This window comes from Pipra filicauda, unplaced genomic scaffold (assembly GCF_003945595.2).
Source record: "Pipra filicauda isolate LSUMZ 115617 unplaced genomic scaffold, ASM394559v2 scaffold269_size1075953_pilon, whole genome shotgun sequence".
NCBI lineage: Eukaryota > Metazoa > Chordata > Aves > Passeriformes > Pipridae > Pipra > Pipra filicauda.
In genome coordinates this window covers 895,764-917,196 of record NW_024104386.1, presented here as the reverse complement: position 1 = coordinate 917,196, position 21,433 = coordinate 895,764, and the positions used below count along the sequence as shown (strand labels likewise).

At 46.7% G+C, this 21,433-nt stretch overlaps 1 protein-coding gene across 1 annotated transcript in view; it reads left to right on the top strand.

Moving 5' to 3' along the window:
• The window catches only part of OBSCN (obscurin, cytoskeletal calmodulin and titin-interacting RhoGEF), a 173,325-nt gene that overhangs the window by 1,443 nt on the left and 150,449 nt on the right, over positions 1-21,433 (top strand). The window contains 7 exon segments of the mRNA XM_039382410.1: positions 5,931-6,200; positions 8,755-9,015; positions 11,449-11,751; positions 12,778-13,044; positions 13,834-14,109; positions 17,142-17,414; positions 20,111-20,386. Coding sequence (XP_039238344.1) covers positions 5,931-6,200; positions 8,755-9,015; positions 11,449-11,751; positions 12,778-13,044; positions 13,834-14,109; positions 17,142-17,414; positions 20,111-20,386 — 1,926 coding nt within the window.

Below are 21,433 nucleotides of genomic sequence, written 5' to 3'. Positions count from 1 at the left end.
GTGGAACTGGGAGGTTGTGGGGCAGCTGGGGTGAACTCAAGTCTTCTGAGTAGGACTTGAGCAACCTGGTATAGTGGGTGACATCCATACCCATGGCAGGGGGTTGCAAATAGATGGTCTTTAAGGTCCCTATAAGATCTCTAAAGGTCCTATCAGTCTTGGTTTTGTAGTAATCTAAGAGATCCATTACCATGCTCTGGATCAGTGACTGCTAATGCCCTGTCTGACCCTCCAGGCTTTAATCACATCTGGGTTTGTATTCCCCACGGGGTTTGCCCACGCTGGCACATGTGCCTTTTAAACAGTAGTAGAGGAAACTCCTCCCTACAAGCTGAGTGTGCCTGGCTGCCTTGGAGATCCCTTGGGGCACCCACCCCAACTCTAATTACAGTCCATCTCAGTTTTCCTGTACAGTAACCCACCAGCAGCCTTGTTCTTGCCAGGCCTTTAGCCTTTTCCCAGCTTGTGTTCCTGGATAGCCTGTATTCCTTGTCTGCTCCCAGGAAATCCAGCAGGCCCAGCATGCCTCTGTTTGCCGTGCTCAGTGGTGATGAACTTGACTTCAGAGGGTCCCTCAGTGCTGGTGGAGGTCAGACCAAGTTCTCAGTGGCAACAAAAATGTGACACAGAGATTTCATAGAATCCCAGAATGGTTTGATTTGGAAGGGGTCTCAAAGATCATCCAGTTTCAACCTCCTCTGCAGGGACACCTTCCACTAGACCAGGTTGTTCCAAGCCCCATCCAACCTGGCCTTCCTGGACATTCCAGGAAGCTCTAAATTTTCAAGCTGCTCTCCCATCTGGCAAGGGGACAGCAGGCAGTTTGCAACCCAGGCAGCACCTGTAAATTAGCTGCCAGAGGCTAAAGATTTTGCCACTGTAGTGGTAAAACAGGTTTTAAAAAACAGTCAAACGATTTTTTCCCTGGCAGCACAAGATATTAGAAATCCAAACGAGCAGGAATCTGTGTTCCGTGCTCGTCTTTAAGACTCTCAGCTTTTATTTGCTTTTCTGGTTTCCCTTTTCTGGACCTCTCTTTTCACCCTGCCTTTCCTGTCAGTGGCTCGGTGTCCATCAGTGACACCTGATCCGTGGAACTCGCTGGCACTTGTCCCACCCATTGCTGCCCTCGGAGGTGCTGAGTGGTGTTGGGAAGGGCATTTGTCCTCTTCCATAAAGCTGGGATTACCTCAGAGCTGGAGACTGATCCTGGCCCTCGGGTGGGTCATGGCTTCGAGGGTGCCTCAAGCTCAGCTCCTTGCACAGACAAACAGCCCCTGCTCTGCCTGTGCTTATGTCATTATTCTCTGTGGGAATTAAAGGAATTAATTCCCACACCTCCTGTTCCAAAGGAGATGGGAAAGCATGGGAAGCAGCGGGTCTGGGAGCAAGCACCATGGGAAAAGGTTTATTTATTGATCAATGTCCACTGTCCAGAGATGCCTGTGAGTCAGAGGGATGAAGTGGAAATGTTTATGGATTGTTTTTTTTGTTACCCTGTGCCATGTCTGGCTTTCTGTCCAGGCCAAGGCTACCATGGAAAATCTGCACATATTGGTTATAATTAGGCCCTGATAAATGACTCTCCCTTGTGTCACCAGAAGTGCTTCTGAGCCCTCCCAAGACAGCTCAGAATGATACAGCAGCAAAGGGAGCTTTTAATTCTGTCGTTTATGTCACTGGTGATGCCATTTGCTCACCTGCCATGGGGTTTAGGGAGGGAGATTATCTTGCCACACGACCTTCCCTTTGCTCAGTCGTGTAGAAGAGGCTGAATGCTCCAAGCAGCCACCCTTAGAATCATAGAATCTTGGAATAATAGAATTATAGAATATCCTGAGTTGGAGGGGACCTCAGTCCAGCTGCTGGCCCTGTAAGGGACAGTCCCAAGTGCTTTTGGTCTTTCTGCAAGTAACAGCATATTTAGAGAGCCTGTGACACTGCATGCACAGTGTGTGTCCGTAGACACACGTACCAGGAAACACAAACTTTGTGGGTTTGAATATCCTCTGGCATTTTGGTTTCACAGAATTTTAACGCAAGAATCTGAGTGAGAATTTTTATGGGTCTTTTAAAGATAATAATAAAAAAACCCAGACTTCTTAGCCCAGCATCATGTCTGTAAGGTGACTCTTAGTGGTCTCTTGTGGCATAGGAGTGGGCACAGGTCAAACCTCCAAAATCACAGAATCAGAATGGTTTGGGTTGGAAGGGACCTTAAAGACCACCTCATTCCACCCCCTTGTCATGGGCAGGGACACATTCCACTAGACCAGGCTTTTCTGTCCAACCTGACCTTGAACACTTCCAAGGATGGGACATCCACAGAAAGCCTCCTACACTCTGTCAGTCTAGATCCTGGGGACCTGAGGACCTACAGGACCCAGGTTCCCAACATGTTTGTGAACACTTTGCTGAACTTGTGCCCTAAAGATCATTGAGATGAAAGAAAAGAGATTTTTGAGCTGTTCCTAAATGAGATTTAGTGAATCAGACTTAAATCTCAAAGGAGAGAGGAGAGAGTCACCCTTCCAGTTAAGGAAAACTGAAACTTGGTTAGATTTAGAAATGTGTCACAATCCATACTCTGAGCTGTAAAAGAAGTTGGGAAATTCTTCCCGAGATTAAACCTTTAACAAACCAGAGAGTGGGGAGGATGGGAGGCACATGAATAAACCAGCTTGAGTTTCCTGAAGGCTTTGGAGGTTTCCCCAGGCTTGTAAAGTTAGTGAGAACAGCATTCATGTCTCCATCCTGGGCCAAGCAATGTTCATCCGAGTCCCTGAATAAAGTAATCAGATACTGTATGGAAAGGTTAAAGGTTGCAAGCCAAACAGGGAGAAACAGGCTGGTGCTGAGGCCACTTCATTCTCCCTCTGATCTGCAGTGATTTTGGGTGACCAACATCATGAGAGTCACACTGGAGATCTCAAGGAGAGAACTGCAGCTTGAGAAAAGTGGAGTTAGAAAGGAAACTTGGAAAACACAATAACTAGGAAGACCAAGGGCACGAGAGGATGGAAGCTTGTCTATCCGTCTTTAGATAGCTCATGGTGGGAGGATTTTCCATATTCTTACTCTCACTGGATTGCAGAGGGAAAACTTGCCCCTGGAGTAATAAATGGAGCACCTGTGAGGACACCAGCAGTAAGCAAGAGGGAACGTAGGTGAGTGAGAAAGCGAGGCCCAGCAGACAGATGTGCCTCGGGAAGGTTAAGAAAACATTGGCTTCTCTGCAGGCTGCACCTATTCTTAGCAAAATATGCGTTAGCAGGATTTACTTCTTAAAAATAACATCATCTCACTGCCTGTTTGCTTGTTATGGGCCAGACAAAAAAGCCTATGACTCTCTGGAGAAATATCTCCTCGAGACAAGCGGCCAAATTCATCCCTGAGCTGATTTCTTGCAGTTTCCTGCAAACTCCACGAGCTGCTCTTGCTCTGTGCTCCCTCAGGGTTTTGCTTTGCTGTGTCTACCTCACATTTTCCCCAGTAGGTAGGTTTTTTGCAGCTTTCTTTTTTAATCTCTTACCTTAATTGCATCTCTCTGACCCGGGCAGGGGGCTGATGAGTTTGGATGCCTGCTCTCTAGTTATGTATGGTTCTTCTGCAGACCCCTGACCAAAATTAACTCCCTCTGTCTTCTCAGGTACATGCTGGATCATGCAAAGAGCATGACTGAGGAGGAGGCTGGTGGGTTTTGGAGCCACTGCAGCAACTCCAAAGCAGAAAAAGGAGTGGGCTGGGTGCATCCCAGGCTTTAATTCAGTTTATCAGCTGCTGCCTCTCTGAAGCTCCATTCAGAGTGAGATAAGACACGTGTGCACATGTCAGCAGGACAAAAGCAAAGTTGTTTTCGGAGGGTGTCTGTGACCCCAAGCTGCCAAAGATAGCCTTGTACTGACTTTTCCTGGCTGGGAGAGCAGTGCTGCTACTGCAACACACACACGAAAGGGTCAACCAACCCTTCTGTGTTCGTACATTTAAGAGCTTTTTCCTAGAATAGCTTTTTTTTTTTTTTCTTCACCTTAGGTACTGCTTAGTGCCTGTAAAGGGAGAGGAGTTAATGATATGCCCAGTTGCTCCCAGGATGGGAGTGCACTTGTGTTCTCCTCAGGTGCAGCTCGGATTTCTTTCTGGCCCCTGCGCATTCCGTGTGTTCCCAGTGTCAGCTCCAGTCTCCCTCCCATCTCACACAGCAGCACTGCATCCAGCTCCCAGAGCCTGCCACGATCCTTCTGATCAAAGCTTTCCTGCTCTCATAGAATCCTAGAATGGTTTGGGTTGGAAGGGGCCTTAAAGCCCATCTCATTCCAGTCTCCTTCCCCCATCCCAGGTTGCTCCAAGCCCTGTCCAACCTGGCCTTGGACACTTCCAGGGATGTGGCATCCACAGTTTCTCTGGACAATCTGTGCCTGTGTCTCACCCCCACAGACAAGAATTCCTTCCTAATATCCCACCCAACCCTGTCAGTGTGAAGCCATTTCCTCTTGTCCCATCACTCCAGACCCTTGTCCAAAGTACCTCTCCAGCTCTCATTTCCTCTTTAGGTACTGGAAGGTTCCTCCTGCTTGTCCTGTTTCATCCCCCCTTAATGGGAGCATGGGGTGTTTCCAGAGGGTGATGCATGGGATTGCAGGGCAGGAGTCTGAGTTTCCTGTTGTGTAAAGGAAAAAGGACAATTGCCATGTGGAGTGTGGGCAGGACAGGTCTGTGGAACCACAGCTGAAGGCTTTTCAAGGCAAGACTTTGACTTGCCTTAAATTGAGGTGCATTAAGGCAAAACATATATATATATATATATATATATATATATATTTTTAAATTACCAAATTGACATGGTCAGTGAGTGTCATCATGTTCCTGAACATCCTGTGTGGATTCCTGGTTTTAATCTCAAGATAACAACCAAGGTAGTCGATAGCATTGCCCCCTCCAGGTGTCCTGTCAACCCCTCACAGTCTGATATCTTATTTGAATTGAAAGAGGGGAGGTGTGTATCAGGTATTAGGAAAAAATTCTTTGCTGTGAGTGCGGTGAGGCAGAAAGGGGTCACAAAAACCAGCTGGGAGCTGGCACGGTGGTTATCAGAAGGTGAGGGTACATATCAAGACATGATCTCTCATGAAGGATGAGTGGTGATGTATCAGCACTGGCTAATCCAAGTCTGTGACCTGACTGTGGCACCAGTCCCGTGGCTGTGACCACCAGCTGTCCAACTCCCCTTTCTCCACTTTTGGTCTGGGGTATCAGGATGATGTCACTGCTCAGCTGTCACTGGAATTAGACATGGTTCAGTTCATAAAATGACTTCCCTCCCTGTCATGCAGCTGTTCTGTGTGTTTGATCCACACTCTGGTTTCTCCCTAAGCCGGAGCTCTGCAGCCCCACTGCTGGAGGGAGGCAGAGGCACTTGGGAGGCTTGGGCTCATTCTCTAGTTCTTTGTCTTCTGTCATTGACAAAAGCTGATACAGGGTCTTTGGTGCTGGTGGAGAGCACAGAAAACTCCTCCCTCAGTTACTTCCGTGCTTTCCCCACATCAATCCCGTGCTCAGCCACCTCCCATCTGTCTGTGCCCTTTCAGATGGCTCTGCTGAGTTCACTTCTGCTGCAAGACCCCAAAAACATTGGTTCTTGCACTGGCTGAGCAGCTCAGCTGCTCACACTCACCGAGAATTGCTACCCTGAGCTCTCTCCTATGACCGGATTGTTTGTTATTGACCCAACTTTTGCAGGATCACTTTTAAGGGCTTTTACTCCAACCTGGCCTTGGACACTTCCAGGGATACAAGGGCAGCAACAGCTTCTCTGGGCAACCTGTGCCAGGGCCTCCCCACCCTCACAATGAAGAATATCTTCCTAAAATCCCATCCAAACCCACTCTCATCACAAACTCTTGTTCCTCCCTTTCCGTTTTCACCCTCTGAAGAACCCGCCATACCCTTCAAGGAAAAACTGAAGGACCTCGAGGTGAGGGAGAAGGAATCTGCCACCTTCCAGTGCGAGGTGCCCGTTCCCGGGACAGAGACCTCCTGGTTCAAGGAGGAGACCAAGCTGAGGCAGAGCAAGAAGTACAACATCGAGGAGGAGGGCACGTACCGCCGGCTCACCGTGCAGAACGTCACCGCCGACGATGACGCCGTTTACATCTGTGAGATGAAAGAAGGGAGCAGGACCATTGCAGAGCTGTCTGTCCAAGGTAAGGAAGGCTCTCAGTGTTGTAGATCGGGCAAGTCTTGCCCGCCATAGTGTGAGATCCGTGCATGACACTCCATACTCGACCTTGTGAGTGGCATTTGCCACATCCGTGTGTGCAGCAAACGAGAGCGGAGTCCCTTAGGGTGTGAGAGGAATCATAGGTTATCCTGGGTTGGAAGGGACCCACAAGGATCACCAAGTTGTGCTCCTGGCCCTGCACAGGACACCCCAATAATCCCACCCTGTCCCTGAGAGTGTTGTCCAAAACCTCCTGGAGCTCTGGCAGCCTTTGGGGCTGTGCCCACTGCCCTGGGGAGCCTGGTCAGTGCCCAACCACCCTCTGGGGGAAGAACCTTCTCCTAATATCCAACCCAAACCTCCCCAGGACAACTTCATGCCATTAAATGAAAAGAAATGGTTGGTCAGTGGGTCCCTGGAGCTCCTGCCAAGGTATATCTGGGACACAGGGTCAGAGAGCAGGGACAGACTGAGTTTCTGCACAGGATATGTCACCCAGTGGGGACCTTTGCTGAAAGGGCCTTCTGAGGTGTTCTGAGCTGTAGCCCAGCATTGCAGACTTTCCTCAACATGACCACAAGCACCAGATGGGTCCCCTGCCACTGTCACACACATCTTGTGTGGTGTCCTGTGAACACAGGGGTGAATCTTGTCTAAGAGTGGTGCTGACCACGCTGGGAAGAGGGTTTAGCAGCTGTGGTTTGTGGTCTGATGTGTGGTGCAGGCTGCAGTCAGCACCAGGGTGATTTAGATTGGAAACCAGATCCACACTCCAGATCCTTGGCAGCTGGAGCTGTTCTCTGGATGTGGATATCCAGGTTTAAGTCTCCTGAGTCTGGTGGTGGTGTCAGACTGAAGTGGAAGTAGGTGTAGATTTGGGATGGTGTAGGTGTAGATTTGGGATGGTGTAGGTGTAGATTTGGGATGGTGTAGGTGTAGATTTGGGATGGTGTAGGTGTAGATTTGGGATGGTGTAGGTGTAGATTTGGGATGGTGTAGGTGTAGATTTGGGATGGTGTAGGTGTAGATTTGGGATGGTGGAGGTGTAGATTTGGGATGGTGGAGGTGTAGATTTGGGATGGTGGAGGTGTAGATTTGGGATGGTGGAGGTGTAGATTTGGGATGGTGGAGGTGTCTCACATTGAGTAGACACAGACAGCAGAGTTGCAGGCGTTGGAGACCTGTCATAGCTACAGGATTGCTCTTGTCCTCACTCACTGAAAGCCTGACCTTACTCCCAGTAAAGCCAGAGGGATTTCTTCTGTACACAAATTGCTGCAAGACAAGCTGGGTGATGTATTCCTTGTGCAAATTCCTTTTTGCATCATCAGCAAAAGGCTGAGAGTGCCCACAGGTGGATGCAGGAGGAAGAATTTAGTCTGGAGACGTGGGATAGTTCAGACAGGCACTAATTGTTGCACCTTCCATTAGGTCTAGACCAGCCAAGCTCTGTTAGTGCGTTTGGCCCCAGTGGGACAGCTGGTATTTCTTTACTTGTTTGTGCTGTAATGGTATGTTCCATTAAAGAGAGAGTGACTGAGCCAGGTGGAGCTCCCTGGAGAGAAAGGAGGCAAAGCCTTCCTGGGGGAGCCTTGTGCCTGCCCTGAGAGGAGAAGCTTGGAGAGAGAAAGATGGGTTTGGGAGGATGTGAGAGCACATGGTTGGATGTAAAGGGCTGTAGGGGATGGGGACACTGCTGAGGGCAGTGGGGCCAAGGAGGAGGATGAGCAGAGAATGATGAAACCTGTGCCTGACCTGTTGCTTCATGAGGGAGTTCAGCACTGCTTCTCATTAAACAGCTCTGGGTGAGGGCTCTTTCACCTTGCAAAGACTGGTCTGGAGCTGGAGCCTGTCACCATCTGTCAGCTGGGGTTGGCTCCTGAGGCTTTGTCCAAACTTTCCTGTGAGTAGTCACATCTTGTAACTCTGAGGTTATTCTATTATGTGGTAATAATCACAGTCATTTGGAAAGGACACAAATAAGTGCAGTTCATTCCACATGAATTTCCGGGTTGATTCTAAGAGAACTCTGAGGGTTTTTGTGTATTTCCCGTGAATTCAGGTGACTGATGCATTTGTCATCTTGGTTATGTAACTTACTGGTAACTTTTGAAGGAGGCAAAATCCCAGAGATAGGCAAGAGACCTGTCTGGCTTAAGACTGACCTACTTTAGCAAAGCTTTAATTTGAATTCCCAGCATATCTGGGCATTGAAAGCTGTATCACTGTCAAATCTGCTCTTGGCAAGGCCACGTACACCTTGTGTTTACCCACGGCAGACTCTGTGTGGTAGATGAGAAACATGAGTGACTGCAGTCAAACAGGATTGTTTTTCTCTCTTTGAAGGCCAAAATGAGCCCTTGGGGTTATCTGTTCTGTACCCTCAGAGCCTGGGAATTCATTTAGGTGTGTCTGCATAGTGTCTATAATATTTTGATTAGGTGTGGACTCGTCCTGTCACGGTGGAGATGGGCCGGTGTTGCCAAAATCTTTAACACCTGCTGTTTGCTGACCAGGATTGCTTTCTCATTTTGAAGGGAACATAATTAAAAAGCTTCCACGGAAGACTGCAGTGTTCATCCACGACACAGCCACCTTCTGCGTGGAGCTGGACAACGACTGCCAGAACGTCCGGTGGCTCAAGAACAAGGAAGAGGTGAAGCCCAGCGACCGCATCTCCATCACACGCTCTGGCAAGCAGCACACCATGACCATCCGAGAGTGCAAGGTGGAAGACGCTGGGGAGATTGCCTTCCTGGCTGATGAAAGCAGGACTTCCACCCAGTTCACTGTGACCAGTAAGATTCCCGTTTATTTTGGCCTCGGTGCCTTCCCCAGGGAGCAGGTGCTCCCGCGTTGTTTTGGGAGCCACTGTGGTGTGATTTGGTTGTCCAAAGACAGCAGAAGGCCTGATGTCTGCCCACAAAAAGCCAACAGCCTGAAACATGAGTGTTATGAGATGTTTTGGAGGGATGAAAACACAGAGAGAAGAGTCAGAGAACCACAGGATGGTTTGGGTTGGAAGGGACCGTAAGGATCAGCGAGTTCCAGCCCTCAGCTGCAGGCCAGGACACCTTCCACTAGACCAGGTTTCTCAGGGCCCCATCCAACCTGGCCTTGAACACTTCCAGGGATGGGGAACTCACAGCTGCTCTGGGCAAGAGCAGTCCTGGGAAAGGGCATGGCACAAACCTGTATCTTAATTGACAGAGCAGTAGCAGCAGGGGCAATGTAGTTGAGATTGGGTCTGAAATGAGATTTTGGTGAAGTTGTCTAATTTTGTTTAGCCTTATTTTGATGGCACTGCATCTGTTCTAGTAATAATTTGGGAAGAATGATGCTTTTTTTTCTCCCCGCTGCCACTGACTGCAATCAGTCAGTGGCAAAACAGAATCTTTGATTTAAAGATTAATAACTGCTGTGTTATCTAAACTTGGCTGGCACATTCCGATGCCAAGGAACTAAAATGAGAAAAAAATTCCTAAGTGTCAAATTTGTCTTTGTGACAGTTTCTAAGGTGTTTGGAAAGCTGTGACATCCAACCAATTCAATGGGAACAACAAAGTTCAGTTTGATTTCAGGCACTGCTGTTTCAGTTACGGAGAAAGTGTTGATTTGATGGAACAGGAAAAAGGTAGGAAGCTGCCTTCCCACAAAGAGGTATCGCTGAGGAAAATATTACATGACCATTTCTGATGGTAAGGTCAAGAGATCTCATTCCAGGGCTTAATACTCAGCTTAATGTTACCCTAGTGGGACCTTTGACATCTAGCTGTGACCAGAGTTACTGACAGGCTGGTAACTGTGCACCCCAAAACACTTCTGTGTCTATTTATGTAACATCTCTGACCATCTGCTTGGAGAATCCTGTGTACTGTGCTCGTGTCTTCTTCAAATTAGCTGGAGAAAACTGGTGTTGGCTGTTCAAACAGCATTTATAACACACAGGCAATGTTTGTATATCATTTGCTCAGTGTCCTGTGTTGTTACTATACCCGTTTTAAAGGTGGGTAAACTGAGGCAGGAAGAAGATCAGTTGTCCCAGAGCTCAGATTTTAGTTTAGGCTCATCCTACAGGCTCCCTCCACAGCTGTGAATAGCTGAGGATGTGCAGTGTGGGATTGTTTCACCCATCTCCCACACCTTCTTTGAGCTGGGATGGGTTGCTCCCGAGAGTGCTGTTCTCCATGGGATTACAACTGGAGCCTGGTTGGCTGACTTAACCCAGACACCTTTCAAATAGCCAGAATTAAATGAAATTAATCCTTTGCCATGTCAGTAGAGGTGTAACTAGAGTGTATCAGATAATTCCCAGTTTCTGATGATATCAGTGGCAGCACGTAGTGAATAACCCTGATGGGACTTGAGTCTTCTCCAAAGGATTCAAGAGGAATGAGAAGGCTGAACATAAATATTCATTATGCAAATACCTGCAGGGAGAAATTTGTGGCCTCAGGTACCATAAAATAATCGCATCTCTGCAATTATAGGGTCTCACAGTGGGGACACTGTCCTTATGTCATTTCCTTTTGAAGTTAATTCTCAAAATCTAATTCTGCATAAATTAGTAGAACAGAGATCCCCAATGATACTATCAATTAGCTGTAATTAACACAAAGTTACAACAGATCTTCTGAGTGGGGATAACATAAAATACAGAATCAGGACAGAGAACAAACTCCCACAAGGAAGAGGCTGCAGAGAACATCCAAGCCTGTGTAACAGGCATCTGAAATGTCCATAATTCCAAGAGGTTTGAACAGCCTTTGGTGGTGGTTTTACCCATCTTCTGAGCGAAAATGAAGAGCTGAGTGTTAGTCTGCTTTCCTCAGGAGCTGTGTAGGCAGCAGGGTGGGTCTGTATCTAGCACTGAAGACTTAAGTCTACAAAATGTTTGTTGAAGATTGTCTGTGTTGACAATTTTAATATTGTGTAGAAACCACACGTTTCCGTGGAGGTGAGAATGTTGTACGTTAAAGGTTGGACTCGACGATTTCAGAGGTCTCTTCCAGCCATAATGGTTCTATGCTTTATGTGTAATGCACCCCAAAAGCATCTTCTATCCGTTCCCTCGCTTTTCCATCTCACATCAACGTTTTAGGGAGTTTTATTAAGCAAGAGTAACTTTTAGTCCAGCGTGAGCTTTCTGGGCGACGCACAGTGGCTTTTCCACTCCGACGTAAACTTCTTCCTCTAATTTTATTTATTTATTTTTTTTTTTCCTTGTGCAGTGCCCAAAAAACCTCCCACCCAACCCCCAGCCGACCCTGTGGTGAAAAATAAAACAGAAACCTCAGTGACCCTGGCATGGTCCCCTCCCAAGATGGACCGTCCCATTCCAGTCGACGGATACATCGTGGAACGCAAGAAACTCACTGGCTTCACCTGGGTGAGGTGCCACGAGTCCCACGTCCCTGTCCCAGAGCTCACCGTGAGCAACTTGGCAGAAGAGGCTGATTATCAGTTCAGAGTGTCTGCAGTCAACACCTATGGACAGAGCCCCTACCTGGAATTCCCCGGGAGCATCCACCTTGGTGAGCACGAAACCCGGTCTGGGGCGATCGGACGTGTGGGTGCTTTGAAAAGGTCTCCCATGACTTTGAGGATGGAGCAATGGCACAGAAAAACCTTTTTTCCCCCCTTCACTGCTGGTTCTCCTACTTCATGTCAACCCCTGACCGCCACCAAAGTTGGGTGGAAATTGGGTTTCTGTGGAAGAGCTGTGAGTGTGCTTATATTCCAATATCTCAGCTGTGTGAGAGGCAGAGCTCTCTGCAATGAACCCTAAACCTTTTAAGTCTTCTTCTAGGCTTGGTATGAGAGTAAAACTTGAGGTGGACTTATGATATAATTTTCAGTATATGTGTGATATGTCCATCTTGCACCTAGAGAATATTTATGGGTGATGATACCATCATGAAGACCAAGTTCTAGCCAGTGTCTCTTTAATCTGGGAGTTACTGGGAGAAATATTGGGGGTTTACTTTATTTCTAGGGTGCCAGTGTGTTTCTTCCTTTGATTCACTGCACTAGACAAGATTTGGAAGACCTCGATTATGCTGTGTCTTGTTATTGTGTCACCCTTTCCCTCCCTTGCTGCCTGAAAATGCCTAGAATTGTAGATATTCCTAGACATTCCTAGAATGTAGATATTCCTAGAATATCTACAAGTGACTAGTAGGAATATCTAGGAGTGATTCCTTAGGATCCTTCTGAAATCTAAGAATTGTACTGGTTATTAAATTAATAACACTCTTATAGGGAAACCCGGGTGTTTCAGGCTTATGCCTTTGTATATCTTAGGGGATAAAAAAAATCAGCAAAATATGCCTTTTCTTCCCCCTGAAAAAACAGGATTTACCCTAATCCAGAGGTCAAGAACTTGAAACTGTAGGAAACAAATCCTACAGACCGAGCATTAATTGCCTTCTATATAAGACTGCATGATTTTATTCTGGTGTCTTTTTTACCCTGAGAACTTTCTTCTTAGGATGAACTGTCCTCCAGCAGGACTGTCTTGTGTCTTGTTCTCAGAGATGTGTGGTGTTGTTCCTCCCTAGAACCAGTGCTGGCTGTGAAAAGCCCCCTGACAACAGCTGAGGCTGTACCTGGAGGGGATGCCCTGTTTACTGTCGACCTCACCAAGACGTGTTCCGGCACCTGGTACCTCAACGGTAAAGTCTTACAGGAAAGTGAGACCTGCATCATCAAGAGAACCCAAACCACTCACACCCTCACCATAAAGAACGTCACCAAGAAGGATGATGGAGCAGAAGTGAAATTTGTTGCCAGTGATGTTGAGACCAGCACCAAGATGAGAGTGAAAGGTATTTGTTTTCCTTTGTTCTTCCAGGCATGGGGCTGTTGCTGTGACTCGATGATTAGAACTGGGGCTGGGCTGTGGGAAATACCTGAAATTGCATCATGTGAACTAATGTGGGTGCTGGGAATGACATCACCATCGTCATTCAGAGTTCAGAGTGAGTCCATCTAGCCAGCTGGTGGTATCAGGACTAGACTGCTCACAAATTTCTGTCGTTCACAACCATCAGTCAACGGATTCTGTCACCAAATCTATCACTGAGTCACCCTAAAGTGGAAATTTCAACTCCAGGTTCACCTGGACTTTCTGACTAGTAGCCTTTCAAAAGCAAAGGAGCATTAATTACTAACAAAGCTTTTTCTTGGAGGTCTTTTAGTTCACTGTGTATAGGATGCACAACTTAATATTGTGTAAATCATTTAAGAACCAGAGTTGGGTGCTTCCTTTATGAAATGACAGTAACATCTGTATCTACCCACATTGCCTGGCAAAACATGATGAATAGACATTGATTCTGGAAGGATGTGTTTGGCTTTAGGTGAAAATCTCTGCAGAAGCTTGTTGGGAGTATTATTAATCACTAGAAAAACATGGTTTGGGTTTTTATTTCTTACTGGTTCAGTTAATAAAAACACGTCAAGTCCTCTGAACTGGAAAAAAATGCTCAGCATTGACATGAGTGAGAGGGCAGGAACAGGATTTAATACTTTTAGAGATTTCACAGTCTAAGGAAACTCGTAGCAGGGAAAAATTATCTCAATATAAGCTGAAATAACAACTTTTGCCCTGGCAGGTGCCGCAGTGAGATTTACCAACAAGAGCAAAGAGGTAGAAAAGGTCTCTGCTCGGCTGAGGGAGGAAGCCAAACTGCAGGCTGAGCTTTCAGACGCAGAGGCCACAGTGAAGTGGTTGAAAGATGGGAAGGAGCTCAAGGCCAGTGAAAAATATGAGCTTCAGACTGTGGGGAAGAGGCACATCCTGAAAATCCGCAGCACTTGTGAAGAGGATGCCGGAGTTTATGAGTGCACCTGTGAAGGGGATAAAATGCTCTTTCAGCTTTCAGTGAAAGGTATGTGAGTGCCTGGGCTGCTTAATGGCCTGTCCCTGCCCTAAACTAATGGAGGTATCAAGGGATGCAAAGAAAAAGCTCCAGAGGGAGTTGTGGGAATTCCCCATCCACATCCAGCCTGGACAGTGTCCGTGGTTCCAGAGCAGAATTACTGGGGATTGAACACAAGATACAGCACTGATTTAGTGCTAAGAGCTGTGTTTTCACTCCAACTGGCATCTCGATATTCATGGGAACTTAGTGTTGTTTTAGGAAGTCGAGTGTTGGGTGGGGAAGAAGTGCTGCTGTGATGAAGGGATTCAGCCTCAGGGGCAGGACAGGACATGCAGGATCCTATGTCTGCCCTACACTTGCTGTGTGACATCAGAAGACAGAGTTCAGCTCTGATTAAAGTTCTGAAGGACTTTAATCAGATCATCTTGGCATTGTGGGATTTTTTTTTTTAAATTTTATTATTATTTGATGATTTTTTGTTTGTTTTCTCTCAATACTCTGGTGGATAAAAACAGGCCTTTCCAGGGCACACTGGGTGGCTCGGCTCATTCCTGTTTCCAGGTGCTCAGATGGAAGGCTGTACAGATGAAACAGCAAAAGGGAATTTCATTTTGATGTTTCTTGCTTGTTAGATTTGAACCAGCACTGGTTTACAGCTGCTTTCAAGCTTTTATGAACTTGTTTATAGCAGAGTTTGCTCTGCCTTAGAAGGGACCACATTTGGGCTAAAAAGCCCCAGTGTATCCCCAGACTGTTCCTCATAGGGGTCATTAAGATATTTGAGGTTCAGAGTGTGCAGTCTGACTCCAGGACAGTCTAAATATCATTTGGGGTGAGTTCAGCAGATATTTTGCATTGCTGCCAAGTTCACTCTGTAAAGCCATTTCATTTCCATGTTCTGTCCCATAACTCACTCCTCACCTTCTTCCCAGCAATGATCACACTGTTTCTACATGGAGTGAATTTGAGGTGCTTCATCATCATGTTTTGTTGTCACGTCACCCTCCTTGGTCTCTGTAGAAGTAACAAACCCCCAGAGTAATGTGTTTGTTTTTTTTTTTAACATTTGACAACTTGCTTGGTTATTCTCAAAGAGCAAACTCAGGAGAGAGGAAAAAATAATCTAGACATGTGACTAAATCTATATAAAGAGTAATTTCAGTCTACACTTGGCACCTGCTCTCAATTTTGGTTTTCTTCTCTGTCTCTCTGCCTCTTTAGCACTGCTTTTCATGCTGACAGCCCTACCCACAGCTTTAATTGAATTAGTTGATGGATGTTTCCACGTGCTCTGCGCTGTTATGTGACTATCAAATGAGTAATCACTGTCATTGTTTTAAAATCTCTGTTGTCAAGCTGTAACTGTAACTTGAATATCTGCAGTTTACAGCTTGATTCCTGGAGAATCCCCTTTGGTACCTCCCGCCCTCGTAGGCTGAGGGTCACAAACGCTGGGCCAGTGTTTTATTTTCCATCATCACCACCTTTTATCTGTCCCAGGGAGCTGGTGAATCCCTTGAGGAGCAGCTCAGCTGTATCTGCCACACGTGGGCATCACGTGGCTGCCCAGGGGCCACTGTGCCGAGCCACGGCCGCGGTGTCACCGGCTGGGCCTCCTGCCCAAAAACCAGCCCCAAAATGCGCTTGCCATTTATCACTGGAGCCCCTCCACTGCCACGAGGCTCCACGTGCCAGGCATCCCCTGACACATGACCTCCTGACATGGAATGGGACACCTGAGACGGCTCCCTCGGGCTGCTGGGGTGGTATTTTTCACTCCGGTTTTCCGAGGAAGGGAAAGGTGCATGAATGGACCCATCTCTCCCCTCCTCGCCCCCCTCAAAATTTTAACCTGTGGACTGAGTTCTGGCACTTCTGGTGAAGGAGGAGAGGTCTCAGCAGTGTTTGGTCCCTGCAGATTTCGTGGGTGTTTGGGTAGAGGAAGGACTGGGATGTTTTCTCGCTGAAGGGAAAGCTCCGCTCTTATGAGCAGTTGGAGAAACGAGTTGGAAACAGAGGCCCCAAGGAAAAAGCAATAAAAGAAAACAGTTTTTTTCCCTGGTTTAAGTGCTTCTTTGCCCGTAGATATTGCTTTTAACAAGCAGACTTGGCAAACCCCAGACAAACAGGACTGGTGGGGACCTGGGGAGGCCAAATGTAGGTTCCTGTCCCTGCCAGAAGCTGGTGACTGAACTGAGTGCCCTGAGGACCAGAACTAGAGAGACCCCTGACTGCACAGGCTACCCCCCTCTTCCCCCCTCTTTCTCCCCCTTTTGCCTCTTTTCCCCTACCAAGAAAACAATTACCTAACCAAGGCTTTGATTTCAGTAGCTTTGACTGCACAGTCTCAAAAAAGTGACTCAGTTGTGTGGGTTCTTTTAAAATAAAATGTTAAAAAGATGTTTGAAAATTAAACCCATTATCCAAAGTAAGATGGAACTGTGGTTTCAGGGTCGCATTTTTAGCTTGGATATCGGTGGGGTTTGGAATCTTTTGCTTTGAGGCAATTGGTGACTCAATTATTTCACTATACATTAATATGATGCCAGAATTATTGTTTATTTTCTATGCTTCAGTTAATTTCCAGGAATAAATTTCTTTTCGTTTCAATCCTGTGACATATCTAGATATATTTTTAATTTAATGTAATTTATTTTGTCTAGACTACATTTTAACCTCTTCTAGAGCTGATTTATTTGCCAGGTGGTTACAGTGCAATGAATAACTTTCATGGCTTTCCCTCCAGTTTCTTTTATTTCTCTCCTCACCTCTCTCAGATATTACCTTTAAGCCCTATTGCCTGGGGCTTCCTCTCCTCCTGTGTTGGAGATGTGCTCTGGTTTTTTTGGACACATGATAATCAGGAATGTGATTGGAAATTTGGCTGCTCCTGCATTGGAATCTAGTAATTAGATCCATAATGAAACATGCAGTTTGGACTTAGGATAAATGAATACCTAATGTAGATGTAAATGTTCTTATTTATTGGTGTGCACACATTTCTTTACCAGAGCTCTGTGTCTGTTATTTTGTTTCAGCACTTGCAAACTTCATAAACAAAGAGAAAAGTGGAGGACTTGTCAAGGCCATCACTGGAAAACAGGCTGAATTTGTTTCTGAGACCTCCGAGGCCAATGTCATGGTGAAGTGGTACAAAGATGGGAAAGAAATCACAGCCAGCAAGAAATTCACCCTGGAGGACAAAGGAAAGCTGCACAAGCTCGTGGCTTCGGCTGTGACAAAGGAAGATGAAGGAACTTACACGTGCAAAATTGGAGATGACAGCCTTGTTTTTGATTTAAAAGTCTCAGGTAGGTTCGTGATGCAAGTGTGGGATCGGAGTCTGCGTGAGAAATTCAAAGTTTTGGTCATTTTACTTGTCCTTCCTTGTAAATTGATGGATTTTTGGGGTCAAGGCTGCACACCACTGTTTTCAGAGGCTCTGACTCTTGTCGTGGTCCTTATGCAGATCCACAGTAATACAAAAATGATGTGATATTTTAAAGTCAACACAAGCCTTAAGTAGGGCTGGAGTCACAACTCCCCTGGCTCAGCAGCTGGGAGTCTTTATCCTTTTAGCTCAGCACGAGCCTCACCTTAGGGCCACCTCAGACAGGAGGTCCAAAATCTTACTCTGTCCTCCTTTGACAAGTTGAACTCCTGCTTTTGAGAGGGAAGCATCCCCTGCTGCTCCCAGAGGACACTGTGATCTCCCTGTGGTACTGCGAGTGAAGCTGTTAGTCCGTGTCACGTGCCCATCACAGAAAGCACGTGGTTGTCAGGTCAGGCCCAGAAGAGAAATGCTTGTCACCACTGCATTCCAGAGCAGGATGGAGCCAGGGGTATGAAATGACACAGGAATTCATCCGTGAAATTCAATATCTGTGAAATCCAGCTTGAATCAATTTGCGTAGCCTGGTGGGAACCTTTCTTCTAAAAGTGGTTTTCTGGCTTATTATGCCTGGAGCCTAATTTTTAACCTGGTCCTAAGTGAAGTGAAAGCTTCTCGTGGCATGTCTGCATTGCAAGCACAATGAAATTTTAGAGAAGCATCAACTGAGTACTTGTGACCTGTAGCAGCACGTCCAGGTTACTGTGATGCTAAAAACTCAGCAAAGCCAGTTAATTTAGGACAGCACTTGTCTTGAGGGATTGCTGCAGGATTTACTGAGCCAGAGGGATTGCTTCCAGTTCACAGTTGGTGTTTGCTCAGGTATTGACTCTGCATCTCACCTCCAGTTCTTTTTGGCTGAGGATCCAACATGATGGAAATTCACTCAGAGTGTAATTCCCAGTTCCTGACTTTACCCATTGATAAAGTGACCTAAAGGAGCCAACCAGGCTCTGCTAAAGGCAATTTGTATAAATTGATTTATGCTGTCTGATTAGAGCATCCTAAGGTGGATTTCTGGAGCTGCCTCAGTCTGAACATCAGGTACAGAGGAAGCCTGCAGGATTACCTGAGCTGGGTACCTACATTTTGATGATTATGGTGAATCTCAGGCAAAGAAAATTGGGATCACCTCAGTCATAGACTCCCAGAATGGTTTGGGTTGGAAGGGACCTTAAAGATCATCCAGTTTTACCCCCTGCCATGGGCAGGGACACCTTCCACTAGCCCAGGTTGCTCCAAGCCCCATCCAACCTGGCCTTGGACACTTCCAAGGATGGGGCAGCCACAGCTTCTCTGGGCAACCTGTGCCAGGGAGGGGCCTCCCCACCCTCACAGGGAAGAATTTCTGCCTAACATCTAACCTAAATCTACCCTCTTTCAGTTTAAATCTAAACCTGCCCCCTGTCAGTCTGAAGCCATCATCCCTTGTCTTGATAATTACGATTTTCAGTGAAATACTTGCCTGGCATGGCAATTGTCCTTGGGATACTCAGTGACTGAAGGCAACAGTTGCTGCTAAAAGAAATGCAATACTGAGCTAAGGCTGGCTCGAGCTGGCAGCCCTCAGCTTGCTCTTGAGGCAAGAGCTGCCCTGGTGGAATGAAGGGTATGAAATCCCTGACATGCCCATCAAATATTCCTTGTTATCTTAGGGACGGGGTGTGTAGAATAGGTTTGCTCACATTTCACATCAAGATGCTGTCTCCACTTTGATGCCTTCTCTTTTACTTTTGCAAATACACTTGATGCAAACCTGAGTTGCTAAAAATGATGTGTTTTTGGTGCCTTTGTGACACATGTTCTCTGTGGGTGTGTTTGCACAGCTCATACCTGTGCCATCAGCAGGGTTTGAGCTGAGGCATCAATGCAGGAACCTCAACTACTTGAGCTGTGTGGGCAGTTCTGAGTTCTCTGCTGGGAACATCAATTCCCACAAAAACATATGAGATTCTTGACTTCTCTATTCATAAAATCATAGAATGGTTCGGGTTGGAAGGGACTTTAAAGATTATCTCGTTCCAACCCCTCTGCTGTGGGCAGGGACACATTCCATTAAACCAGGTTGCTCAGAGCTCCATCCTAAATGAAGGTGAAGAATATTTTATCAACTAAATTATCCCATATATACCCTGGTCTGGGGAAGAATTAATCCAGGGGGCTGATATTGTGATCAGGGAGCTGGAATGGTCTCAGAAACATTTAAAAAAGTCTGCTCATCACTTCTAACTAGATTTTCTGAGACTTTTTAAGTCTTAAGTGTTTTTAAGTCTTTTCAAGTCTTTCCAAAGCTGTTTCTGTATTCAGGCATCAATATATCCCTAAGACTTTGCTTAAAATCAGAAACAAGGGGTGGTGAATAAAGTGCCAGCAGCTGGAGGGCATCTGGACTTGATTTAAAAGATCCATGAGGATGTAGGGGAGATGAATGGGATTGCAGTGTAGCAGAGAGCAATTATCTGAAGATCAGAGAATGAGTTTGCACCATCTGTTAGGGAGTCAGGCACCAACATTTGTGTGTGTGATGATGAAATAATGATCAGTGATTTCTGTGTCCTCCCTTTTTGCTGATAAACCTGAACCAAGGCACGAACTGCTTTCTGTTTTTCGCTCCAGATGAAGCTGTTACTTTTGTCAACAAGCCCAAGACGACTCCAGAAGTATCAGTCAGTCCTTCTGAAACCCTGGAGCTGGTGTGTGAGGTGTCAGCTGCCAGCGGAGCTGTGGTGTGGAAGAGGGATCACACCGAGGTGAAGCAGGACCAGAGGACAACAGTGGTGTCCCAGGGGACACAACGAAAGCTCATCGTCAAGAAGGTGACGCAGCAAGACCAAGGGAGCTACACCTGCGAGGTGAAGGATGACAGAATAACATTCCAAGTCAAAGTCAGAGGTGAGGAAACGCTGGAAGTGCCAAAGATAAGGGAATGTTCCATTCTGAGTCAGATCTTAGGTTCAGAGGATCATCTCATGGGTCTCTCTGGGGTGAAATATCTCAGCCAGAGGGCTGATTTTTCAGCCAGATTTAATGACAATACACACAGTTCTGCGTCCATGACCAGTTGTGATCACGAAGAAATGCTGGGCAGGGATGGAAATTCCTTCTCTCACAATTGGCTCTGCAGAAAAACTCCCACAGAGGCACAGTGTGAGGCCATAGCAGAGGTGCAGGGATAAGTAAAAGGGAAGGGGGGAGGTGCTTGAAGAGCTCTGTTTAGATCACATCCCTGGAAGTGTTCAAAGCCAGGTTGGATGGGGCTTTGGAGGAACCTGGTTGCTTCCACACCTAGTGGAAGGTGTCCTTGCCCATGGCAGGGGGGTTGGAATGAGGTGAACTTTAAAGTCCCTTCCAACCTGAACCATTTTGTGATTAGTTGGAGAATGACTGAATTTGAATGACCCAAATAGGCAGAAAAAGAGCAACGGTGCCTGGATATGAGGATACAAGGGCTATTCACTGGAATCTTGGAGAGACATAGGAAAAGAGGGAGAAGGTTTCAGGCAGTGCCTGATGGTGCTCTAAGATCCAGGTTCAAATTTGTGCTAAAACTGTGAGGTTTTAACACTACATCAGAATTCCCATAAAATTCCTATATCTATTCATCTCTTAGCAAAATACAGATGAAGGTGCTTTCTTGTACTAATGGGACGTTATGGAGATGGGGAAGGGCCTTGAGGGGCCGTGTGAGGACACTGAGGGCACTTGGTGTGTCCAGCTGGAGAAGAGCAGACTGAGGGGAGACCTCACTGCAGTTCCAATGTCCTGGGGAGGGGCAGAGAAGGGGAAGGGACTGAGCTCTGCCCTGTGGGGACCAGGGACAGCAGCCAGGGAATGGCTGGAGCTGTGTCAGGTTGGATCTCAGGATAAGGTTCTTCCCCCAGAGGCTGGTTGGGCACTGACCAGGCTCCCCAGGGCAGTGGGCACAGCCCCAAGGCTGCC